Source organism: Trichechus manatus, unplaced genomic scaffold (assembly GCF_000243295.1).
Source record: "Trichechus manatus latirostris isolate Lorelei unplaced genomic scaffold, TriManLat1.0 scaffold00093, whole genome shotgun sequence".
Taxonomy (NCBI): Eukaryota; Metazoa; Chordata; class Mammalia; order Sirenia; family Trichechidae; genus Trichechus; species Trichechus manatus.
In genome coordinates, this window is record NW_004444029.1 from 5,802,301 (window position 1) to 5,820,493 (window position 18,193).

Below are 18,193 nucleotides of genomic sequence, written 5' to 3' on the forward strand. Positions count from 1 at the left end.
TCAGCTCCTTCCTCAGCTCCGGGGCCAGCCACAGACCCACTGCCCCACACCCAGGCCCTTCCTCAGCTCCTTCCTCAGCTCCGGGGCCAGCCACACGCCCACTGCCCCACACCCAGGCCCTCCACAGTCTGCCTCCACAGAGCTCCGGGGGTTCTAGCACAGAGAACCCCCTCCCCCACACCTAGGGCCCTTCCACAGCCGTGTTCCTCATGGAGCCCCAGGGGCTCTGCCACTTCCCCGCTCCTCCACATCCTGAGTCTCCGGACCATGTTCTCAGTCCCTGACCTTCCCCAAGGGTCCCCCTGGGACTCTGACCTGAGCACACCATCTCCTGAAAGAAGCCTGTTACTCACCCAAGACGGAGAGCTTAGTCCCGCTGCCGAAAAACAGTTTTTCGTTAGTTGCACAATGTTAAAGCCTGGCAGAGAAACATGGCCTGCCACTTCCCGTTCCCTCCGACCCCAGGTCAGCCAGCTGGCCTCCTCTGGCCTCAGCAGACACTTGATTCTGGGGCTGGGAGGGTAGGCAGCTGTGTGGCCCGCAGTGCAGTGGTCAGAGGCCCGATTCAGGCCATGGGACCCCTCCCCACGTGTCTATCACTCTGGGTGGACCGTGGCCTCCAAGGCCAGGCCTTCCCATCCACCTTGCTCTGATGCCCTCAGGAGACGGAAAGGTGGCCCTGCCTGCTTGAGACCACCGGCTTCCCAATGGGGAACCCAGGCTCAGCAGGGTCATCCACAAAATTACTGGGGATCGATCTCCCTGCCCTGTCTGCATCAAAACAAGAATTCAGACTTTCCTGATAAAAATGCATTTTTGCCAAAGCACCGAGATGGGCCCCACTGATCCCTGCTGTCTCTTGGGGGTTCCTGGCCCCCTAGCCCAGGTTCACTCACCGATGACACTGAGCCGGGTCCCATCCCCAAAATACAGGGTGTTTCCAGAGCACAGTCTCCGAGGTCCACTTCAAAACCCCACCGTCAGCTGAGCCCCAGGGTGCAGCTGGGCTCAGGGGCACAGGGAGGCCCTCACAGGTCTCCCCATGAGGAAGCCACCCCGGTTTCAGACACCTGCACACCCTCCAGAGCCACCCAGGGTCCGGACAGCTGGGGAGGGGGAAGCAGGTGACCTCGGTGGGGTGCGGCACCAGAAGGAGAGCCTGTGTCAGCGGGGGACGGTCAATGGGGTCTTCTCAGGCTCATTTAAGCTTTGGGGCCTCCTCTAGGCTCCCCCCCCAACTCAGGGCAGCACCATCTCCTCCCCCATCTCTCCCTGGCCCCAGGGCTCAGCTGGGGGTCTGCTCAGAGCCCTCTCGCTGGGTTCTCCCTTATAGAGCCTTCCCCGAGTCCCTTCCCCATGTCCTTGAAGGGCCAGGCCTCCCTCACCATGCCTCCCCCAGACCTACCTACAACCGTCAGCTTGGACCCCGGGCCGAAGGTGAGATCATAGTTAACACACCAGAACAAAGCCACTCTGAAATGGACCCTGGGGGGGCCTAGGAGCTGCTCAGGAGTCTTACCTACGACTGTTAGTCGCGTACCCTCTCCAAACTCCGGTAGGGTGTTTGCACAGTGCCGGAAGGAGAGGAGGAAAGCAGAGATGAGGTGTGGAGCAGGTGGGGGACAGCAGTGTCTCAGACGATGGGAAACCCCTCCTGGGCATGTAGGCCTTGGGCTTGTCCAAGAAAGAGCGGTTTCCAAGGAAGGGCATTGCCAGCTCCCGACTTCCAACCAAGGGCCCCGTGCCCCGTTCTGAAAGGGTGTCTGCACAGAGGCTCCTCTCTGAGGGTCATCGAGGGATGTAGCCTGGACAAGTGGCCTGCAGAGGGACAGGTCCCCTGGGACCTGTGACTCCATCCATCAGGATTCGAGCGCTCTGGCTTCTGCCCGAGGCCTTTGGTACAAGTGGCCACACTCCGTGCCCCTTCCCACTGACCTGCAGCAGCCCCAGTGGGGCAGCGGTGGAGGGATCACTGTGCCCTTCTCCCACTCCCCTTAGGGCTGTGTTCTATCTTCCCTGACCCAGGCCTGGGCCTGAGCTGTGGACAGCTGAGGTGGTGGCGTTCTGCACCAGCCGCCCTAGCGCTGAGTTCTGGGAGAGAGCTGGCTGGGGGGCTGGGGGAAAGGCAGAGTGGTTTTTGTAAAGGCCTCCCGTAGGGTTGAATCACCGTGGCTCCCCTGTCCCCACAATGCTTCAGCTTTGTACAAAAACGGCCCCTCCCACCGACCCCGCCCCGCAAAACCAGGAGGAGCTGCCAGCCTGCTGCTGCTTTGAGCGGAGTCAGGGTGGGCGGGAGAGGCGGAGGTGGGGTGTGGGCGCCTCCTGATTTGGTGTCCTCAGCTCCTGAGAGCTGGGTGTCTCTGCAGTGCTGGCTGCTGAGGGGCTGGCTTTTCTAGTGGTAGCCCCCCCGCAGCTGTCCTCACATGGGGAGCCGCCTATCAACAAGCCCCCCCTTTCTACCTCAGTCCTGCCCCGGGAGCTGCAGGGAGGACGGCAGGGGTTCGGGCCACGCCCACCTTTCACCGAGCAGGACCCCTCCTACCCAGAACCTGCGCCTCCAGGTGCTCTCTGGGGTCTGAGTTCTCTGCGGAAGTGACCACGAGCTGGGCGAGCTTGGCCTGTCTAGCAGTGGGAGTGTTTCAGGGGTGCGGGTGCGGGCGGCGCAGACCCTTCGCTGAGGCCTCAGTCGGTCATGGGGGCGGGCGGAGAGCTGCCATCCGACTTCCCTGAAGGGCAGAAGCACTTCCAGTTCTAGGATGTTTAATTTCCCTCCACAGGATGACCTTGAAACTCGGTGAAGCGTCCCTGACGCCATCTCACCAGGGGACACCCCCACATCCCCACGCCTACTGCAGTGTAGGCTCCGCCAGCACCCCACCCCTCCCATGCTGCTGTCCTCGGCCCCCTGAGAGTTTCCACCGAAGCATCACCTTGGTTTAGGACTGAGGCAGCACAGGGGTCACGCGCCCGCAGGTGGTTAGGGAAAGGGTTCTGGGTGCCCCAAAGTGCTCTGGCAGTGAGGGGCTTGTCAAAACGGTCAGTGCCTCCCCCTGCAGCCCAGGTCCAAAGGGTGGGACCCAGAGGGCTAGGCTCCTGCCTCTGGTGCCCCAGTTCCAGAAGGTCCTCCCCTTTCCTTGTTCATTTAGCTTCAGAAGCCAAGGACCTGAGCCTTACGAAGTTAAAGCTGGGGGCATTCGGTTTAAAGCCGTTCCTCAGTGAACTCCAGAGCCTTCAGGGTCTTTACTTCACGCTAACAACAAAACAAACCAAAACCCAGCTCCAGCAAGTCAAGGCTGACTCATGGTGATCCCATGTGTGTTAGAGTAGAACTGTGCTCCATAGGGTTTTCAATGCTGAGTTTTTGGAAGTAGATTGCCAGACCTTTCTTCTGAGGTGCCTTTACTTAATAGAAGGAAGTCCACAGCATCTAATCCAGTCTCACAGCCCCACCGCTTCTTTCTGAGCCCTGATTCTGGAGGAGGCTGGATTCAAGATGAGGCATCAATTTCAATGTCCTTTACCAGGAGGCTGAAGCCAGACCACACAGAACTGTTGGCTGAAGGCCTGACCTAGGGACATGGCTTTATTACCGTTCACCACTATGCCACAGAGAAAGAAAAACAGCTTATTCTCGAACCTACTGGAAAGTCCATTGATTCATGTCATGGCTCATGACCTTATATGTATTTATTTTAAATGACATAAATGCCCACAGAATTGTTTTCCTTCTTTCTTTTTTGATTCTAAAATTCAAAAGGAAAAACAAACCAACAAAAAGCACAGCCAGAAACCTTCTAAAAAGGAGAGTAATTGAAGATGGTGGAGGGGGCTTGCCCTACAAGTTACGAAAGCATTTTCTAAAACATCAACCATCAAAACAGCACAGAACTGGTTCTTAAATAAACAAGCAATGGGGCAAATGAGAAAGCCCAAAAGAGACAAGGACACACAGAAATTTAGTATTTGTTAGAGGTGTTATCCTTGGGGTTAGGATGGACTTTTAAAATAAATTATGTTCAGAAAACCAGGCAGGGTTGGAAGAAGGCAGAGCTGGTGCAATTCCACGTGTCACCTATAGATCTCCCGTAGATAAAAAATTTGAATGTGAAGAAACAAAACCACGGAAGTCCTAAAAGACTGAAAAACCCATTACCGTTGAGGCTATTGCAACTCATAGTGACCCAATAGGACAGAGAAGAACTGCCTCACGGGGTTTCCAAGGAGTGGCTGGTGGATTCAAACTGCCAACCTTTTGGTTAGCAGCCCAATGCTTACCCGCCGGGCCACCGGAGCTCTATCTCACAACAATAAATGCAAAGTAAAACTACACTGAGAGACAGCTTTTCATCAGTTTGATTAACAAAAACCTCAAAATAAGGGCAAACTATTCTATTGGCAAGTTTGTGTGAAAGAAGCACTGTTACACATTGGTTGCCGGTAGGAGTGCAAAATGATACAACTCTTATGCGGAGCAATTTGGAAAGATCTAGACAAATTACATATGCATTTACTTTTTAAACAAATAATCCCGTTTACGGAAATTTATTCCTGTAAACAGTTCTGCACATAAACGAAAAAATAAAAGTGTTTAAAATATTTGCATCATTTTCGAATAGCAAAAGAGTGGGAACAACTTGAAGTATCCATCACTAGGGGACTGGATAGATAAACTGTGATATCGCCACGCAATGGAATATTAGTCAGCACCGAAAAGAACGAGAATGCCGTCTCCTGCTGTGGAAAGAGCTCTAAGATACATTGTTAACTGGAAAAAAGCAAGATACAGAATAGCATAGTCTCTGTGCTAACTTTTGTCTAACAAAGGGGGTATAAGAATATATACTTTTGTTTGCTCCATTCTGCATAAAGAAACACTGGAAGGATACAAAAATAATTGAAAAGAAAAAACCGACTACTCATTGGGGATGAGTGTGTAGACAGGAGCAGGGCGGAAGTAAAAGTAACATTTTTCAATGCCGACTTCATTACATTGTTTACATTTTTGAGCCAGACGAATTTATTTTCTATTTCAAAGAACACTTAAATCCGTAAAATTGAAAAAAGAAAAGAAAAACTCAACGAAAGAGTGCTTTAAGTAATCTCAGAGTCAGCTGTTTGTTATTTCAAAACAGCAAAAACAAAACCAGCTGCTTATTTAATTTACCAAGTCATTCTTTTTCCAAGGGAAGTCACTTACTTAAGACGTGGTCAGTGGGTCCCAAGTCACTTGGAAGCTTGTTAAAAATGCGGATTTCTGAGTAGTCCCCATGCTTTTTTTAGTCAAAATGTCAAGAACTGGATCTGTTAATTTGTGTTAAAAACAAAAACAAGGAAACACACAATTACCCAGGGCATTCCTGCTGCAGAGCCAGGCTCGGGCTCACCACGGGCCGACTGGCTAGCAAGAGGCAAGCGGCTCAGTGAACCAAAGAGATCAGACAGAGTGTTGTCTAGTGGGACCCTAAGCTGGGAGTGAGGGCGGGGCTCTTAGAATTTAGGGAGAAAAAAGAAAAATGGGAGATGTTCTTTGTCTGCCACGTATTAACAGTGACAGAGAACACAACATAGTACCGTAAGCTGAAAAAAAGACCATTGATTGCTTTGATCAATTGGAATGTGCTTCATTATCTTTCTACACAGAGGCAAGCTGTCATCAATTTCGTGATTGATCTATTTTGTTTGCTTTTCTGTCTTAGTCATCCCTTTTGTTGTTGTTGTTTTTAGGTGTTGTAGAGTCTGTTCTGACTCATAGCGACGCCATGTACAACAGAATGAAACGCTGCCAGATCCTGCATCAGAATCACAGGCATTGTTATGCTTGAGCCCATCGTTGCAGCCACTGTGTCAATCCATCTCGTTGAGGTCTTCCTCTTTTTCGCTGACCCCCTACCTTAGCAAGCATGATGACCTTCTCCAGGGACTGGTCCCTCCTGATAACTTGTCCAAAGTATGTGAGATGTGGTCTCGCCATTCTTGCTTCTAAGGAGCATTCTGGCTGTACTTCTTCCAAGACAGATTAGTTCATTCTTCTGGCAGTCCATGGTATATTCAATATTACTTGCCAACATCACAATTCAAAGGTGTCATTTCTTCTTCAGTCTTCCTTATTCATTGTCTTCACCCCTTTTTTCGTATCAATAATTTACTGCCTAAGTAAAAGTTTCCTTTTGATGATCTAACCAGAGACCTGATTTACTTGTATAGAAGCCCGGCATTCACATTCACCCCAACTGGCCTAACAGAAGAATACCGCTCTGGGTAGGCATTGCAGCCACTTTGAATCCTGGTGACGTGTGCTGCAGTTTTTCCTCCCGGTCAGCGTGCCCAGTGCAGCAGAGACCAGCTGAGTAGCGCTGGGTTGCGCCATGCTCATCTTGGGCAGCAGGGGGCAGCCTTTCCTCACTTTTCAGACAGTAATGGCATCTCAGCCTGCAGGAGGGTGAGAAGGAGCCAGGTGCTCAGGATGGGAGGCGAAGCCTGTGTGTTACTCAGGTGTGTGTTGGGGTGGGGGGTGTGTGTGAACATCAACAGCTTCTACTTGTGGAATTCTTGAAACCTGTCAAAACACATGAATAAACTCTTGTGTCAACCTAAAATTTTCTCACGATTTTCTCCAATGAGAAACCTGCCCTCCAGCTTAAACGTTAGGGCCCTGCAGCCTGATGCTTGGGTTCCGACTCCAGACCCTTTTCTGTCTGTGAGACCGGAGACAAGTTAGGAAACCTCAGTAAGTCCCAATCTGCTTATCCTTACCATGGAATAATAATAATACTTCCCTATGGAGTTGTTGGAGACCCTGGTGGTGTAGTGGTTAAGTGCTACAGCTGCTAACCAAAGGGTTGGTAGTTCAAATCCACCGGGTGCTCCTTGGAAACTCTATGGGGAAATTCTACTCTGTCCTATAGGGTTGCTATGAGTCAGAATCAACTCAACGGCAACGAGTTTGGTTTGGTTTCGGTTTATGGAGCTGTTGGAACCCTGGTGGTGCAGTGGTTAAGAGTTTGGTTGGTTAACCAAAGGGTTGGCTGTTCGAATCCACCAACCCCTCGTTGGAAACCCTACGGGGCAGTTCTATTCTGTCCTGTAGTGTCGCTAAGAGTTGTAATTGACTTGACGGCAAGGTTTTTTGTTTTTTTTAAGTGGGGTTGTTGTGAGGACTAAACGAGACCGCACATATGCTGTTTTATCACAGTGCCTGAGTACAGTTAGATCTGGTTGTCATCATTAGCTGCTTATAGATTCAATCCCTAACTCATGGTGACCCCACACACAATGGAATCAGACTGTAGTGATTCATGGGGTTTTCACTGGCTGATTTTAAGAAGTAGGTAGCCAGGCCTTTCTTCCTAGTCTGTCTTAGTCTGGAAGCTCCGCTGAAACCTGTCCTCCATGAGTGATCCCCCTGGTACTTGAAACGCTGGTGGCATAGCTTCCAGCAGCACAAAAGCCACCACAGTACGACAAACTGACAGACGAGGGGTGGGATGATAACATCCTGTTGCTGTCAAGTCGATTCTCATAATGCTTAGAACTGTGCCTGGGACATAGCAAGCTACTCCTGAAGTGCCTCACATCTTCTGGATACCTCAGCAGGCAGCATGTTGAGTTGGATTGGTCAGAGCAGGTGTGGATGGGGAGCAGGAAGAGGGCAGCTGGTCCCACGTTTCCCCAGGTGTGTTTGTTGGGGCACGAGAGGTTCCTTGTGGTCATAGGAGCCTGGGAAGTCCCGCCAACCCCACACAGGACGCACAGAGAGGCTGCGGTCAGCCAGGCCACACTTGTCTTCTCTGGAAAGAGTCCTGCCCACCCACCCCCATGTCCTAGGGTGCTGCTAAACCAGGACCCCACAGACATGCATGGGGACCTGGGGCTGTGCTCATCTCTTGGAGTGGAGGCCTGGGAGGGGAGCCCTGTCTGACCCCCAATGTGGGACAGTTCCAGAGTGAGGGGGGGGAAGAAGCAGACTCTGACACAGGCTTGAAACAGGGTCACTTTATTGTCACAGTGATGACAGGGCAGGGGCCTCAGTTGGCAGCAATGGTTTCTTGGATCCAGTCCACGTAGTTGCAGACCTTAGTGTAGACCCCAGGCAGGTTCTTCTGGGCACAGCCGTAGCCCCAGGACACAATGCCCTGCAGCTCCCCGTTGCAGACCACGGGGCCCCCGGAGTCACCCTGGAGGAGAGTGCCGAGTGTACCAGAGGGGGCAGCACCCCAGTCTGATTGTACACAGAGGGTAGCACCCCTAATCTGACTGTACACAGGGGGCAGAACCCCTAATCTGATTGTACACAGGGGGCAGCACCCCTAATCTGACTGTACCCAGAGGGAGGGGGCAGGACCCCTAGTCTGACTGTACACGGCAGGGGGCAGGACCCTTAGCCTGGTGCCCACACCCCACCTGAGGGCTGTGTGGGCTGGGGGCTGGGCTGCAGGCTCTCACCTGGCAGGAGTCCTTGCCGCCCTCGAGGAAGCCGGCACACACCATGTTCTCAGTGATATCCCCGGGGTAGGCAGCCTCACACTCCGCCTGGCTCAGCAGAGGGGCGTCCAGGCACTGCAGCAGGTCGGGGTAGTTCTCTGTGGGGCGTGGGGTGCAGGCCAGGGGACATGGGGATCAAGGCTGAGCACGAGGGCAGCCGTGGGGACCCAAATCTGTGTTTCCTTCCCCAGAGAGTCATTGTGGAGCCCCCTCCCCCACCAGTGACAAGAGCAAGTGCTGTCTGAATGGCAACTCTGGGACCTAGAGCAGAGCCTGCATGGGTGCCGCTGGAAGTGTCTGCGGGCTGGAGGAGAAGACCCCCACCAGGACACGCGTATGTGGGTGAGGGTCCCACTCACGGCCAGAGCTGAGGGTGTTGCCCCAGCCAGAGATGAGGCACCAGGTGCCAGCAGCTGCGCAGCTTGAGGGCAGGGGCACGGGGGCCACCTGGGAGTTGATAGTGGCCTCTGAGGACAGCTTGATCAGCAAGATGTCGTTGTTCAGGGTCCAGCTGCTGTAGCGAGGGTGGCGGATGACCTTGGCTGAGTTAATGAACTGCTCGTTCCCCTCGAGGACATCGATGTTGTGTTCACCCAACCTCACCTGGATGCGGCTGTCGGGCAAGGGAACCGTAGTGAAGACCCCTTCCCAGCACAGGCTTCCACAGATCCCTGCTCTCCCCAGGGTGCTGGTGAGGCTACAGCTTCTCCGGCTGCCTGTTCCACCCCTTATGCATCTGCACTATGTGCATGAGAGAGCACCCCCGAGTACCCAAGCCTGCTCCATCCTTGGGGCCCTGCTAACCAGGCACATCTGTAGGACTTGACCCAGAGGCTCTCAAAGTGTTAATTGCTGTGGAGTCAATTATGACTCATGGTGACCCCATGTGCTCCTCCATAGGGTTTTCAAGGCTGTGAACTTTTGGAAGCAGATCTCCAGACCTGTCTTCCGAAGAGCTTCTGGGTAGATTCGAACTGTCAACCTTTCTGCTAGTAGCTTAGTGCTTAATGGTTTGCACCATCCGGGGATTCCTACAGCATCAGCATCACCTGGGAACTTTGTAGGAATTCAGATCCTCAGGCTGCCCAGGCTTAGGGTGGAGGGGGGTGGGCAGTCTGAGGCTTACCACACCCCCAGGTGATTCTGATGGTGCCCAAGTTTGAGCCCCGTACAGGCTGGAGTCAGCCGAGGGAGAGAGGATGACACCCACCAGTAGTCAGGCCCTGCTTCTGGAACATTCTGAGGTAGTTGCTCTGGGATGGGACCAGGCACTAGGATCTTTTAGATGTGTCTTAGATGGTTTATGTGCAGCCACAGGCCAGGGTTACTAGGGCGGGGTCCTTGCCTACCCTCCTCATACTCAGAGGTAACCCTCCCTGCGGTCAGGTGTACTGGCTCCAGCCCCCTCTGTGCGCTGGGCTCTCTCAGGTTCGGCTACTGGTAGCCTTGTCTCCTCCCTGCTGCCTTTCCCATCCGTCTTCAGTGCCCCACTGAACCCAGGCTCTTGGGGTCCCCAGATCTGGGCTGTTGCACCAGCCCACACTTACTACTTGTAGCAGTGGGCCGCGGACACCACCCACTGCTTGCTGATAAGGGAACCACCGCAGAAGTGGTAGCCCGAGTTCAGGGACACCTGGTAGGGCACAGAGTTCTCCTTGCAGGTATAGCCCCCGACAATCTTGTCATCATCATCGTTTGCGGAGGAAGCAACTTGGGTGGAGAGAGGAAGGGAGAGGGGGTCAGCAGGCCATGGGAGGTGGAGCCCAGGACTGTGGCTGAGCGCGCTAATTAGGGCTCGTGAACAGCACAGAGAGAGGGACTCGAGGGGAAGTCGAAGGATGTAGCTCTCCGGGGCTCTGTGGTCTCCTAGGCCCCAGCCTCTTTGGGGGCACCAGCATGAAGACCCAAGAACTGCCCCCACGAGAAACTCAGGGAATGCGGGTTGGAATGTGGCTTCCAGCCTGCAGAGTGTTGCCCTCGTGTCTTCACTGGCCTACTCTCCATGGCCACTGGGTCACTTGAGCCTCAGGTTGTCAGGACAGTTTGGCCCCTCTGGGAAAGTCTCCTAGTGGGATGGCCCTGACTGTGCCAGCTTCTCCCACAGCTTAAGTCTGGGAGTTGGGCAGGGTGGACACCATCCCGCAGGCCCACCTGGGTGGGACAGAGGTGAGCACTGTTACCAGCCAGTGAACAGTGATTCCCAAGCTTGGCTGCCCTCCTGGGAGTCTTCTAGTCACCTGGGAAGTTTAAAAATTCAGTGCCCAGGTCGCACCCCGAGCCTGTTAAGTCCGAATTTCTAGGGCAGGACCCCAGAGTTGGTATTTTTCCACCTCCCTAGGTGACTCTATTGGTGGCCATGACTAAGAACAGCTGCAGTGGCCCACTTCCAGGACCACCTCTACTTGCTTCCCTTCCAGCCTCCTCCGTCCGGTTTTCTTCCAGCCTCCTCCACCTGGTTCACTTCCAGGACCATCTCCACCTCCTCCCTTCTACCCTCCTCCACCTAAGCCCTGATGTAGGTGGATGCCAGTGGGTGACAAGGAGTCAGGTAGAAGGTGAGAGAGGCAAGCCTTCAAGAGAGTCCAAGGATGGTGCGTGGTGGGGAGGAGGGTGTGGACAGGGGTTGGAGCATTGGAGCACAGGTAGCTCAGGAGAGGCAGCAGATGAGGTAGGTCCAGGTCTGCCCAGAGAGGGAGGCAGGGATAGCTTCGTGGACTCACCAGCAGTGGCCACCAGGGCCAGGATCAGGAGTGGCTTCATGGCAGCAGAGGTGTGATTGTGGGTGGTGGGGAGCCCATCTTATATCCCCCCCGGTGAGAGTGGAGTTAAAGAAGGAAGCGAGGGGGCCACCCTCCCCCAGTACAAACACTTGCAGCTTTTCCCTTCCCAGGGTGTTGCATCAGCTCTGCAGGATGTACAGGTGATACGAAAACTTACCTTCAAGGTGAGACAGCTGATCCTGGAAAAATTCTGGGGCGGGGGTACAGGGAGGCCAGCCCCCCATCACACAGCGGGGTTTCCTGAAGTCAAGGAGGTTGGGTGGGGTGGATGGCCTGAGCCCTTACGTGCCCTCTGACCTGGGGAGATATCTGGGGTGGCATGGCTGGCAGCTGGGCTGCTCAGGGTCCTGGTCCGTGAGAGGGCACAAGTCTGGTCTAGCCTTACACCTGTGAGTATGACAGCCTTCTCCTGGGTCTGCACCACTGGGCAGGAAGGTGGAACCCAGAGCTTCGGGGAACCAAAATCCCAGCAGGAGAGGTGCCGAGGGGAGAGGCTGGGCCCTCAGCTGACTGAAAGGTGGAGGGGTGCTTGGGGGAGAAGCTGGGCCCTCAGCTGACTGAAAGGTGGAGGGAGATACTGGGAGGGAGGGGGGAGCAAGGGTTAAGTAGGAGATCACCTGATACATGGGGGGTTGGAAGACCGATGCTACCACACCCCTCCTCTTCCTCACTGTAGGACCACCCTGGAAGGTGACGAAGGTGATGAGAACCTCCTGGGAGCTGTGGGCCTGGGCTGGAATTACTGCCCCAGATCTGACATTAGAAGGAGTCTGGACAATGGTAGACTTGAGTTCTGATCAGAGAATCAGTAGATAGATTAGCACACGGTAGAGGGCTAAGTATTGGAGCCGTTAACAATGACTGGAGGGGAATTCTGGAATTTTCTCTTTTAGATGGAGGGGGACTGCTGTGATGCTGGGCTCACTATGGAGTGGAAATCTCCAGTCTTCCCAGAAAGGCTTCCAATTTGGGACCTGCCAGGGCCACCAGGACACAGCCTGCAACTTGTTGAGGCAGATCTGGCCAGAGGGGCGTGTAGGTGGAGCAGTCTGTGTCCTGGTTGGCCCAGTTGGAGGGGCAGTCTTATGAGGAGCCCTCCTTCCCAGCTCCTCTGAGCTCATGGTCATGAGGACAGCAGTGGGTGGATTCTCATCTGAATTCTCTGAAAGGAAGAGAAGGAGCTTACTTTCTGGAGACAGTGAACAAACGGAGTTGACTCAGAAACCTGGGGGTAGGAGGAGGGCAGCCTGCAGGCCGCAGGGTGGAGTGGAGGGAAGCAGAGGGGTTGTGGGACATGTTGTGGGAGGGATACGTGGGGTGTCTTCTGGTTCAGCCCCTGGTGTGGCTGCTGAGCCAGCTTCTCCACGAGAGGGGGCCCCTTTTAAGAGCCTCCCCTCTTCAATGTGCCCCCTGGACCCCCAACAGGCTCATACCTAGATGGGAGTGCTGAGGTCTGCCAGTTTTTAAAGTGCATTCACACAGACACAAAGTAGTACCCCAAATCGCCTTTGCGTTGAGTTTCAGGGTTTAACTTGTCACAAATACTTTGTCAGCATACAGGAAGAAATGATCTCCATTTGCACAGCAGGAGACTGAGACTCAGAAAAGCTCTGTCTTGCTCAAGAGCATGCAAGATGGTAGAACTGGCCTCATGTCCCGGGGAAATCCGGAAAGTGTTGAGAGTGGAGAATTGCTGCAGGTGGCATCTGGCAGGCTTGTTGGGGATTGAGCTAGCGGTCTTGGAGGGAAATGACACATCTTGATTCCTCCTGGCAGGAGTAGAGGGTGGAGTTGAATTTTCACCTGGCACCTGGTCTCAGGGCCCCCTTTGCTTTGGCCCCGGGCCCATGGAGGCCCTATACAAGGTATGGTGGCTCCACTCTGGGGCTTATGTGGAGCTGGCCAAGTCTGTGGTGGCCAGACTGTGGAGCCTTGTTAATGGACTGGGTTGACCTTTCCCCTTGTCATGGGGTCTTCCTAGCAACTCCTGCTTTAGAGGATACGGGGAGACTTGCCCTAGGTTCTATAGACACCAGTGTGTACCTGACAGTGGCCCCCGGGAGGTGACCATTGAAGCCAAAGAAGCAGTGCCAGCTTTGCGCATGGGGAGGTGTATCATCGGCATGTTTTATCTACTCTTGATGCTACAATGGGGGGAGAAGAGGAAGTCTCTAGCAACTGAGGTTTCCACTTTACCTAAAGGCAGATTGGTTCCTGTCATTCAGTATTGACCATCTTTATGTGCACAGTTCAGCCACTCCCTGTCCCATCCTTGGGCCTGCATTAAAGCTGCTTGAATGCCTGCAGAGCCTACTGGACAGAAAGCAGAAGAAAGCCAGCACAGATCCCAGCAGGGAGCCCGATGTGGGCTGTTGTTACTGAACAGCTCTGGCTTGTTCATGATACTCAGGGTTTAGTAAGTGACAGTGTTTTCATTTCTCTAAATCATCTACTGAGCCTCACAAGCCAAGTTTGGGGGTCAGTCCAGACAGTTGACTAGGCTCCCTCTCATGCTTGGATTGGAAGGCAGTCTACACTTTGGAAGGTAGCCAACTGGTTGGCCCACTTCCTCTCAGCCAGCTTGGCCAGGAGGGACTTCGAAAGGCTCCCAAGGGTCCAAGTGGAGTGCTTAGTCTGCATAGGTAACCCAGTTCCAACTGGGAAGCTGCCTTCTCAAGGCCACTGTGTCTGAGCAGAGTCTGAGTTTTGCCTCTTGTCATGGATTGAATTGTGTCCCCCCAAAAAAGTGGGTAGCAGCTTGGCTGGGTCATGATTCCCAGTATTGTATGATTGTGTTATCTGATGTGATTTCCTTGTGTGTTGTAAACTCTACCACTATGATGAGATTGTATGTGATCTCCTCATGTGTTATAAATTCTGTCACTGTGATGAGGTTATACTGATGAGGTTGACAAGATTAGTGTCTTAATGCAATCTCTTTTGAGATATAAAAGATAGAAGTGAGTAGAGACACAGGGGAACCTCATACCACCAAGAAAGCAGTGCTGGGAGCAGAGCACGTTCTTTGGATCTGAGGTTCCTGTGCAGGGAGGCTCCCGGACCAGGGGAGGACTGATGACATGGACTTTACCCCAGAGCCAATGGAGAAAGCGTTCCCTTGGAGCTGATGCCCTGGATGTGGACTTGTAGCCCACTGGACTGTGAGAGAATAGATTTCTCTTTGTTAAAACCATCTACTTGTGGTATTTCTGTTGGAGCAGCACTAGATGACTAAGACACCTCTCTAGAGCCAGACATCTGTTCCTGTTCCCATCTTGGAGAAGGCAGCAGCTGAGGGGGTTTGTCACACAGTGCTGGGCAACTTCTCTACTCAAATATTTGAGTTTGTTAGAGACTTCCTCTTCTCCCCCCTAATGAAGCATGAAGAGTAGACAAAACATGTAAATGGCACATCCACCTGTGCGCAAAGCTGGCACAGCTTCCTCAGCTTCAAGGGTCACCTCCCATGGCGCAGTTGTCTAGTGCACACTGGTGTCTACAGAACCTAATCTATCCCCTCCGCTCTCAGAACAATCCACTTAGTTTCTTTATAGGCTTCGACAGTACAAATGCAATATCTGTGTAGAGTTTTTCTCCAGGGAAGTCCACTGCTGCTTAGTGAAATTTCCTCTCCTCTGAAACATATTTCTTTCTCAATAAGTATTTACTGAGTTTTCGTGATGTTCCAGTTCTTCTAAACTCTAAGGAAACAGCAATGAAGAAGATAGCAAAGGTTCTTGCTTTCATGGCATTTACATGAGTGTATGTGTATATGTATGTAGTTATAGAGATGGGAAGCAGACAATTGGATCCCCCTATCATGTAACTTGAGTCCTGGTGGCACTGTGTTTAAGAGCTCAGCTGCTAACCAAAAGGTCAGCAGTTCGAATCCACCAGCTGCTCCTTGGAAACTCTGTGGGGCAGTTCTACTCTGTCCTATAGAGTCACTATGAGTCAGAATTGACTCGATGGCAGTGGGTTTTTGGTTATTAAGTAACTACCAAATATAGTTTGTTTTGGCTTAAGAGCTGAGCTAATTTTTTGGAGCACGTACTCTGTGTTTGGAATGCATTATTTCAGTCTATCGGTTGGTTAGGCTACTTAGGCTGCTATTATCACCCCAAAGCCCAACCGTTAACATCCACACTATTATAGATTGCCCCACCTCTGCCCTTGCCTGTGCTGCAGTCAAGGAGAATGTGGTGAATAACCGAGAATGAGAGATCCAACACACCAAAGGAAACCAGGCACCGCCGGAAAGCAAGCCTTGCAAAGCTTACCTACCTTATCTTTGATTCTGAGATTCCATCCATTATAAGAGGTCCCATGAAGTATGTAATTGTTCTGTTTGGAGTGGCAATCAACACTGCTACACTGAAGTTATATTTTGATTATAGGACTGACCCATATTTCAAAATAATGAAATTGTGAAAAAGAATTTATCTTGTAATAGAGGGAATATGGCATGGTAAGGATGGTGATATTTCAGTAATCCTTTCGTATGGCTATGGAGTGGTGTGTGTGGGTGTGTATGTAGAGAGAGACATGGGAAGCAGACAATAAGTATATACAGTACATACACTTCATTACAGAGAACAGTTAGGTGTTACTAAGTGGGGTAAGGTGACAATGTGACAGGGAGAGGCTGCTGGGTGTGTCTACAAGTGCTGCACTAGGTCAGGTGGTTGGGCAAGATCTCTTGGATGAGATGGGATTTGAGATGAGACCTGAATAAAACAAAGATATATATGATTCCCTGGGTAAGGACATCATGCTTGGTAAAGTACAGCGTCAGCGAAAAAGAGGAAGACCCTTAACGAGATGGATTAACACAGTGGCTACCACAATGAACTCAAGTATAGCAGAGATTGTGAGGATGGCACGGAACCAGGCAGCGTTTCCTCCTATTGTACATGGGGTCACTATGAGTCGGAACTGACTCAACAGCACCTAACTACAACAAAAACTATTTGAAAAAATTTTTTGATGTATTTTATCTAGAATTTCTATTTGTTTTGAGAGAATGGGGGGTTCCTACTCTGTTAGGCCCAACCACAAGGACTGGAAATCTGTCAGAGACCTAAGAGGGAGAAAGAAAAACATTGACGTCTTTAGCTCAACAATACATAACTTCCCCGGCCTTAGATACAGGATTACAAATTACAGAAATGTCCTCGGTTTCTAGGTATATGACTAAACTCTGTGCGACATTTTGATCGCAGGTGTGGAAAAGTGGTTTTGTCCACTGACCATTGAATCCAGGAGTCGTCATTGATGCTGAGATGTCCTGAAGTCAAAGTTGAGATGCAACCTGGAGGATTCCATCCTCCGAAACTCAATAATGATTGTTAAGCACATGTATCCTCAGTGATCTGATCCAAATAACCAGTTATTTTTTCTAGGCTCAAAAGTCTGTGTTTTTGTAGAAATAATACCGCTTAAATTTCCTCTTTAAACTGTTAAAAGTATTGTTAAAAAAAAAAAAACCACTATATTTTTGAATACCAAATAGAGCTTGTGTTAGGTTTGATTTCAACTTCACTACATAGGTGCATGAGAGCATCAACAGCTGGCCTTGACTCACTGAAGTATTTCTATGCATTCCTCCAGAAGAAGTTTAACTCTCAGCCTCCTGGATGCCCTCTTCCTGTCTGTGGTTGGAACCCACCACTAGTGCTCCCTGTCTCCCAGCCCCATGTTGATCCTCGCACCACACAATCCACACCCAGTCCCACCCACAGGCACACAGAGAGTGGCGTCAGCCATCTTGGGGTCTATGGGCTCTTCTGGTGGACTGGGTGGGGGCATGGGGTTTTTGCCCAGGCCGTGGGTCTGTGCCCAGCACTGTGCCCCAGTGCTGCACAGGTAGATGCCACTGTCCTCGGGGCTGCTCTTTGTCACAGTGAGAGTGGAGAAGGTCAAGTTTGGGTAGTTGATGGGGAACTTGTCCTTGGTGAATCCACTCTTATACGTGGCCTCTGAGCCCTGGTTCGCAGTTGCAATCAGTGTCAAGCCCTGTCCTGGGGGCTGGCGGTACCAGAACATGGAAGTGACTTGAGTATCCACCTGACACTGGATCTTCACTGCGGTCCGTGTTGACAGATGTCCCTGCTTGGCTTTTGAGAGACGAGGACACCGAACACAGAGCCTAGATCCAGACAGAGCAGGGAAACGCTTCAGGGATCAGAATCCTCCATCCAACATGCCCCACACCTCCTGCCTGGTGGTCTGAAAGCCCCTGGAGAGAAAGTGGCGCCTCCCCAACCCTCGTCTCTGCAGTGCCATGAACCCCAACTCCCCAAGCGACAAGGCTCACACCTAGTCCCAGGAGAAGCAGCAAGAAACTCAGCATGTTTAGGCGATGGCCCCCTCTCTCCCCTGCCCTGAGGGAAGGCACTAAGAACTCAAGTACAAGTTGGTCCTGTCTCCCACTTCCTGGTTCCTTTATGCTCTGTCTCCGCCTCCTCCAGCAGGGTGGTGATCAGTCCCCTAGTGGGTTGCGTGGATCCTCACTTAGGATGCACCTGACTCCATCCATCACTTACCCATCCCCCACCCACCCATCATGACGGAGCACCATGGATGTGCTGCCTTTGGGAAGACAGGCTTGAAGGATGCAGTGTTGACCTCGGAAAACCAAAGGTAGCATTTTGGAAAATGAGCAGGTTTTATAACTCAGTATTCCAACTTGTCTGCTGGTCATTACTGTTGTCCCATCAGCACAAGAGAAGTAAATTTTAAGCTGAACTCACTGTTTCTCCCCCAACACACACTCCAGCACAGGCTCCTACTCCTGAACCCTCCCTCCCAATAGATAGTATCCCCATTCCTGTTCTCAGCTCATAAATGCAACCTCCTCACCTCTTTCCTATCACCTACCCTGTCTACCTCATCACAACTTAAATGCATTATGTCTCTGCAGTGTCTCCAAC

At 52.0% G+C, this 18,193-nt stretch overlaps 2 protein-coding genes across 2 annotated transcripts in view; both read right to left on the minus strand.

The window, feature by feature from the left end:
* Positions 1 to 17,641, minus strand: part of LOC101361451 (uncharacterized) — a 31,009-nt gene extending 13,368 nt beyond the window's left edge. The window contains 3 exon segments of the mRNA XM_023736917.1: positions 17,120 to 17,350; positions 17,353 to 17,409; positions 17,580 to 17,641. Coding sequence (XP_023592685.1) covers positions 17,120 to 17,350; positions 17,353 to 17,409; positions 17,580 to 17,613 — 322 coding nt within the window. The 5' untranslated portion in view covers positions 17,614 to 17,641.
* On the minus strand, positions 8,025 to 11,241 carry PRSS2 (serine protease 2). Its single transcript, XM_004382371.1, has 5 exons — positions 11,202 to 11,241; positions 10,029 to 10,191; positions 8,841 to 9,094; positions 8,443 to 8,579; positions 8,025 to 8,174 (listed from the first exon to the last, which is right to left on the minus strand). Exons 1-5 carry the CDS (start codon positions 11,239 to 11,241, stop codon positions 8,025 to 8,027), a joined length of 744 nt encoding a protein of 247 aa, XP_004382428.1.
* Positions 17,642 to 18,193: the final 552 nt, after the last annotated feature.

Coding starts and splice junctions, on each gene's coding strand:
- PRSS2 (XM_004382371.1), bottom strand. CDS start 11,241: ATGAAGCCACTCCTGATCCTGGCCCTGGTGGCCACTGCTG. Junction 9,095..10,028: donor GCGGCCCACTGCTACAAGTA/GTAAGTGTGGGC, acceptor CTTGCCCGACAG/CCGCATCCAGGTGAGGTTGG. Junction 8,175..8,442: donor GCGGCAAGGACTCCTGCCAG/GTGAGAGCCTGC, acceptor ACTCTCCTCCAG/GGTGACTCCGGGGGCCCCGT.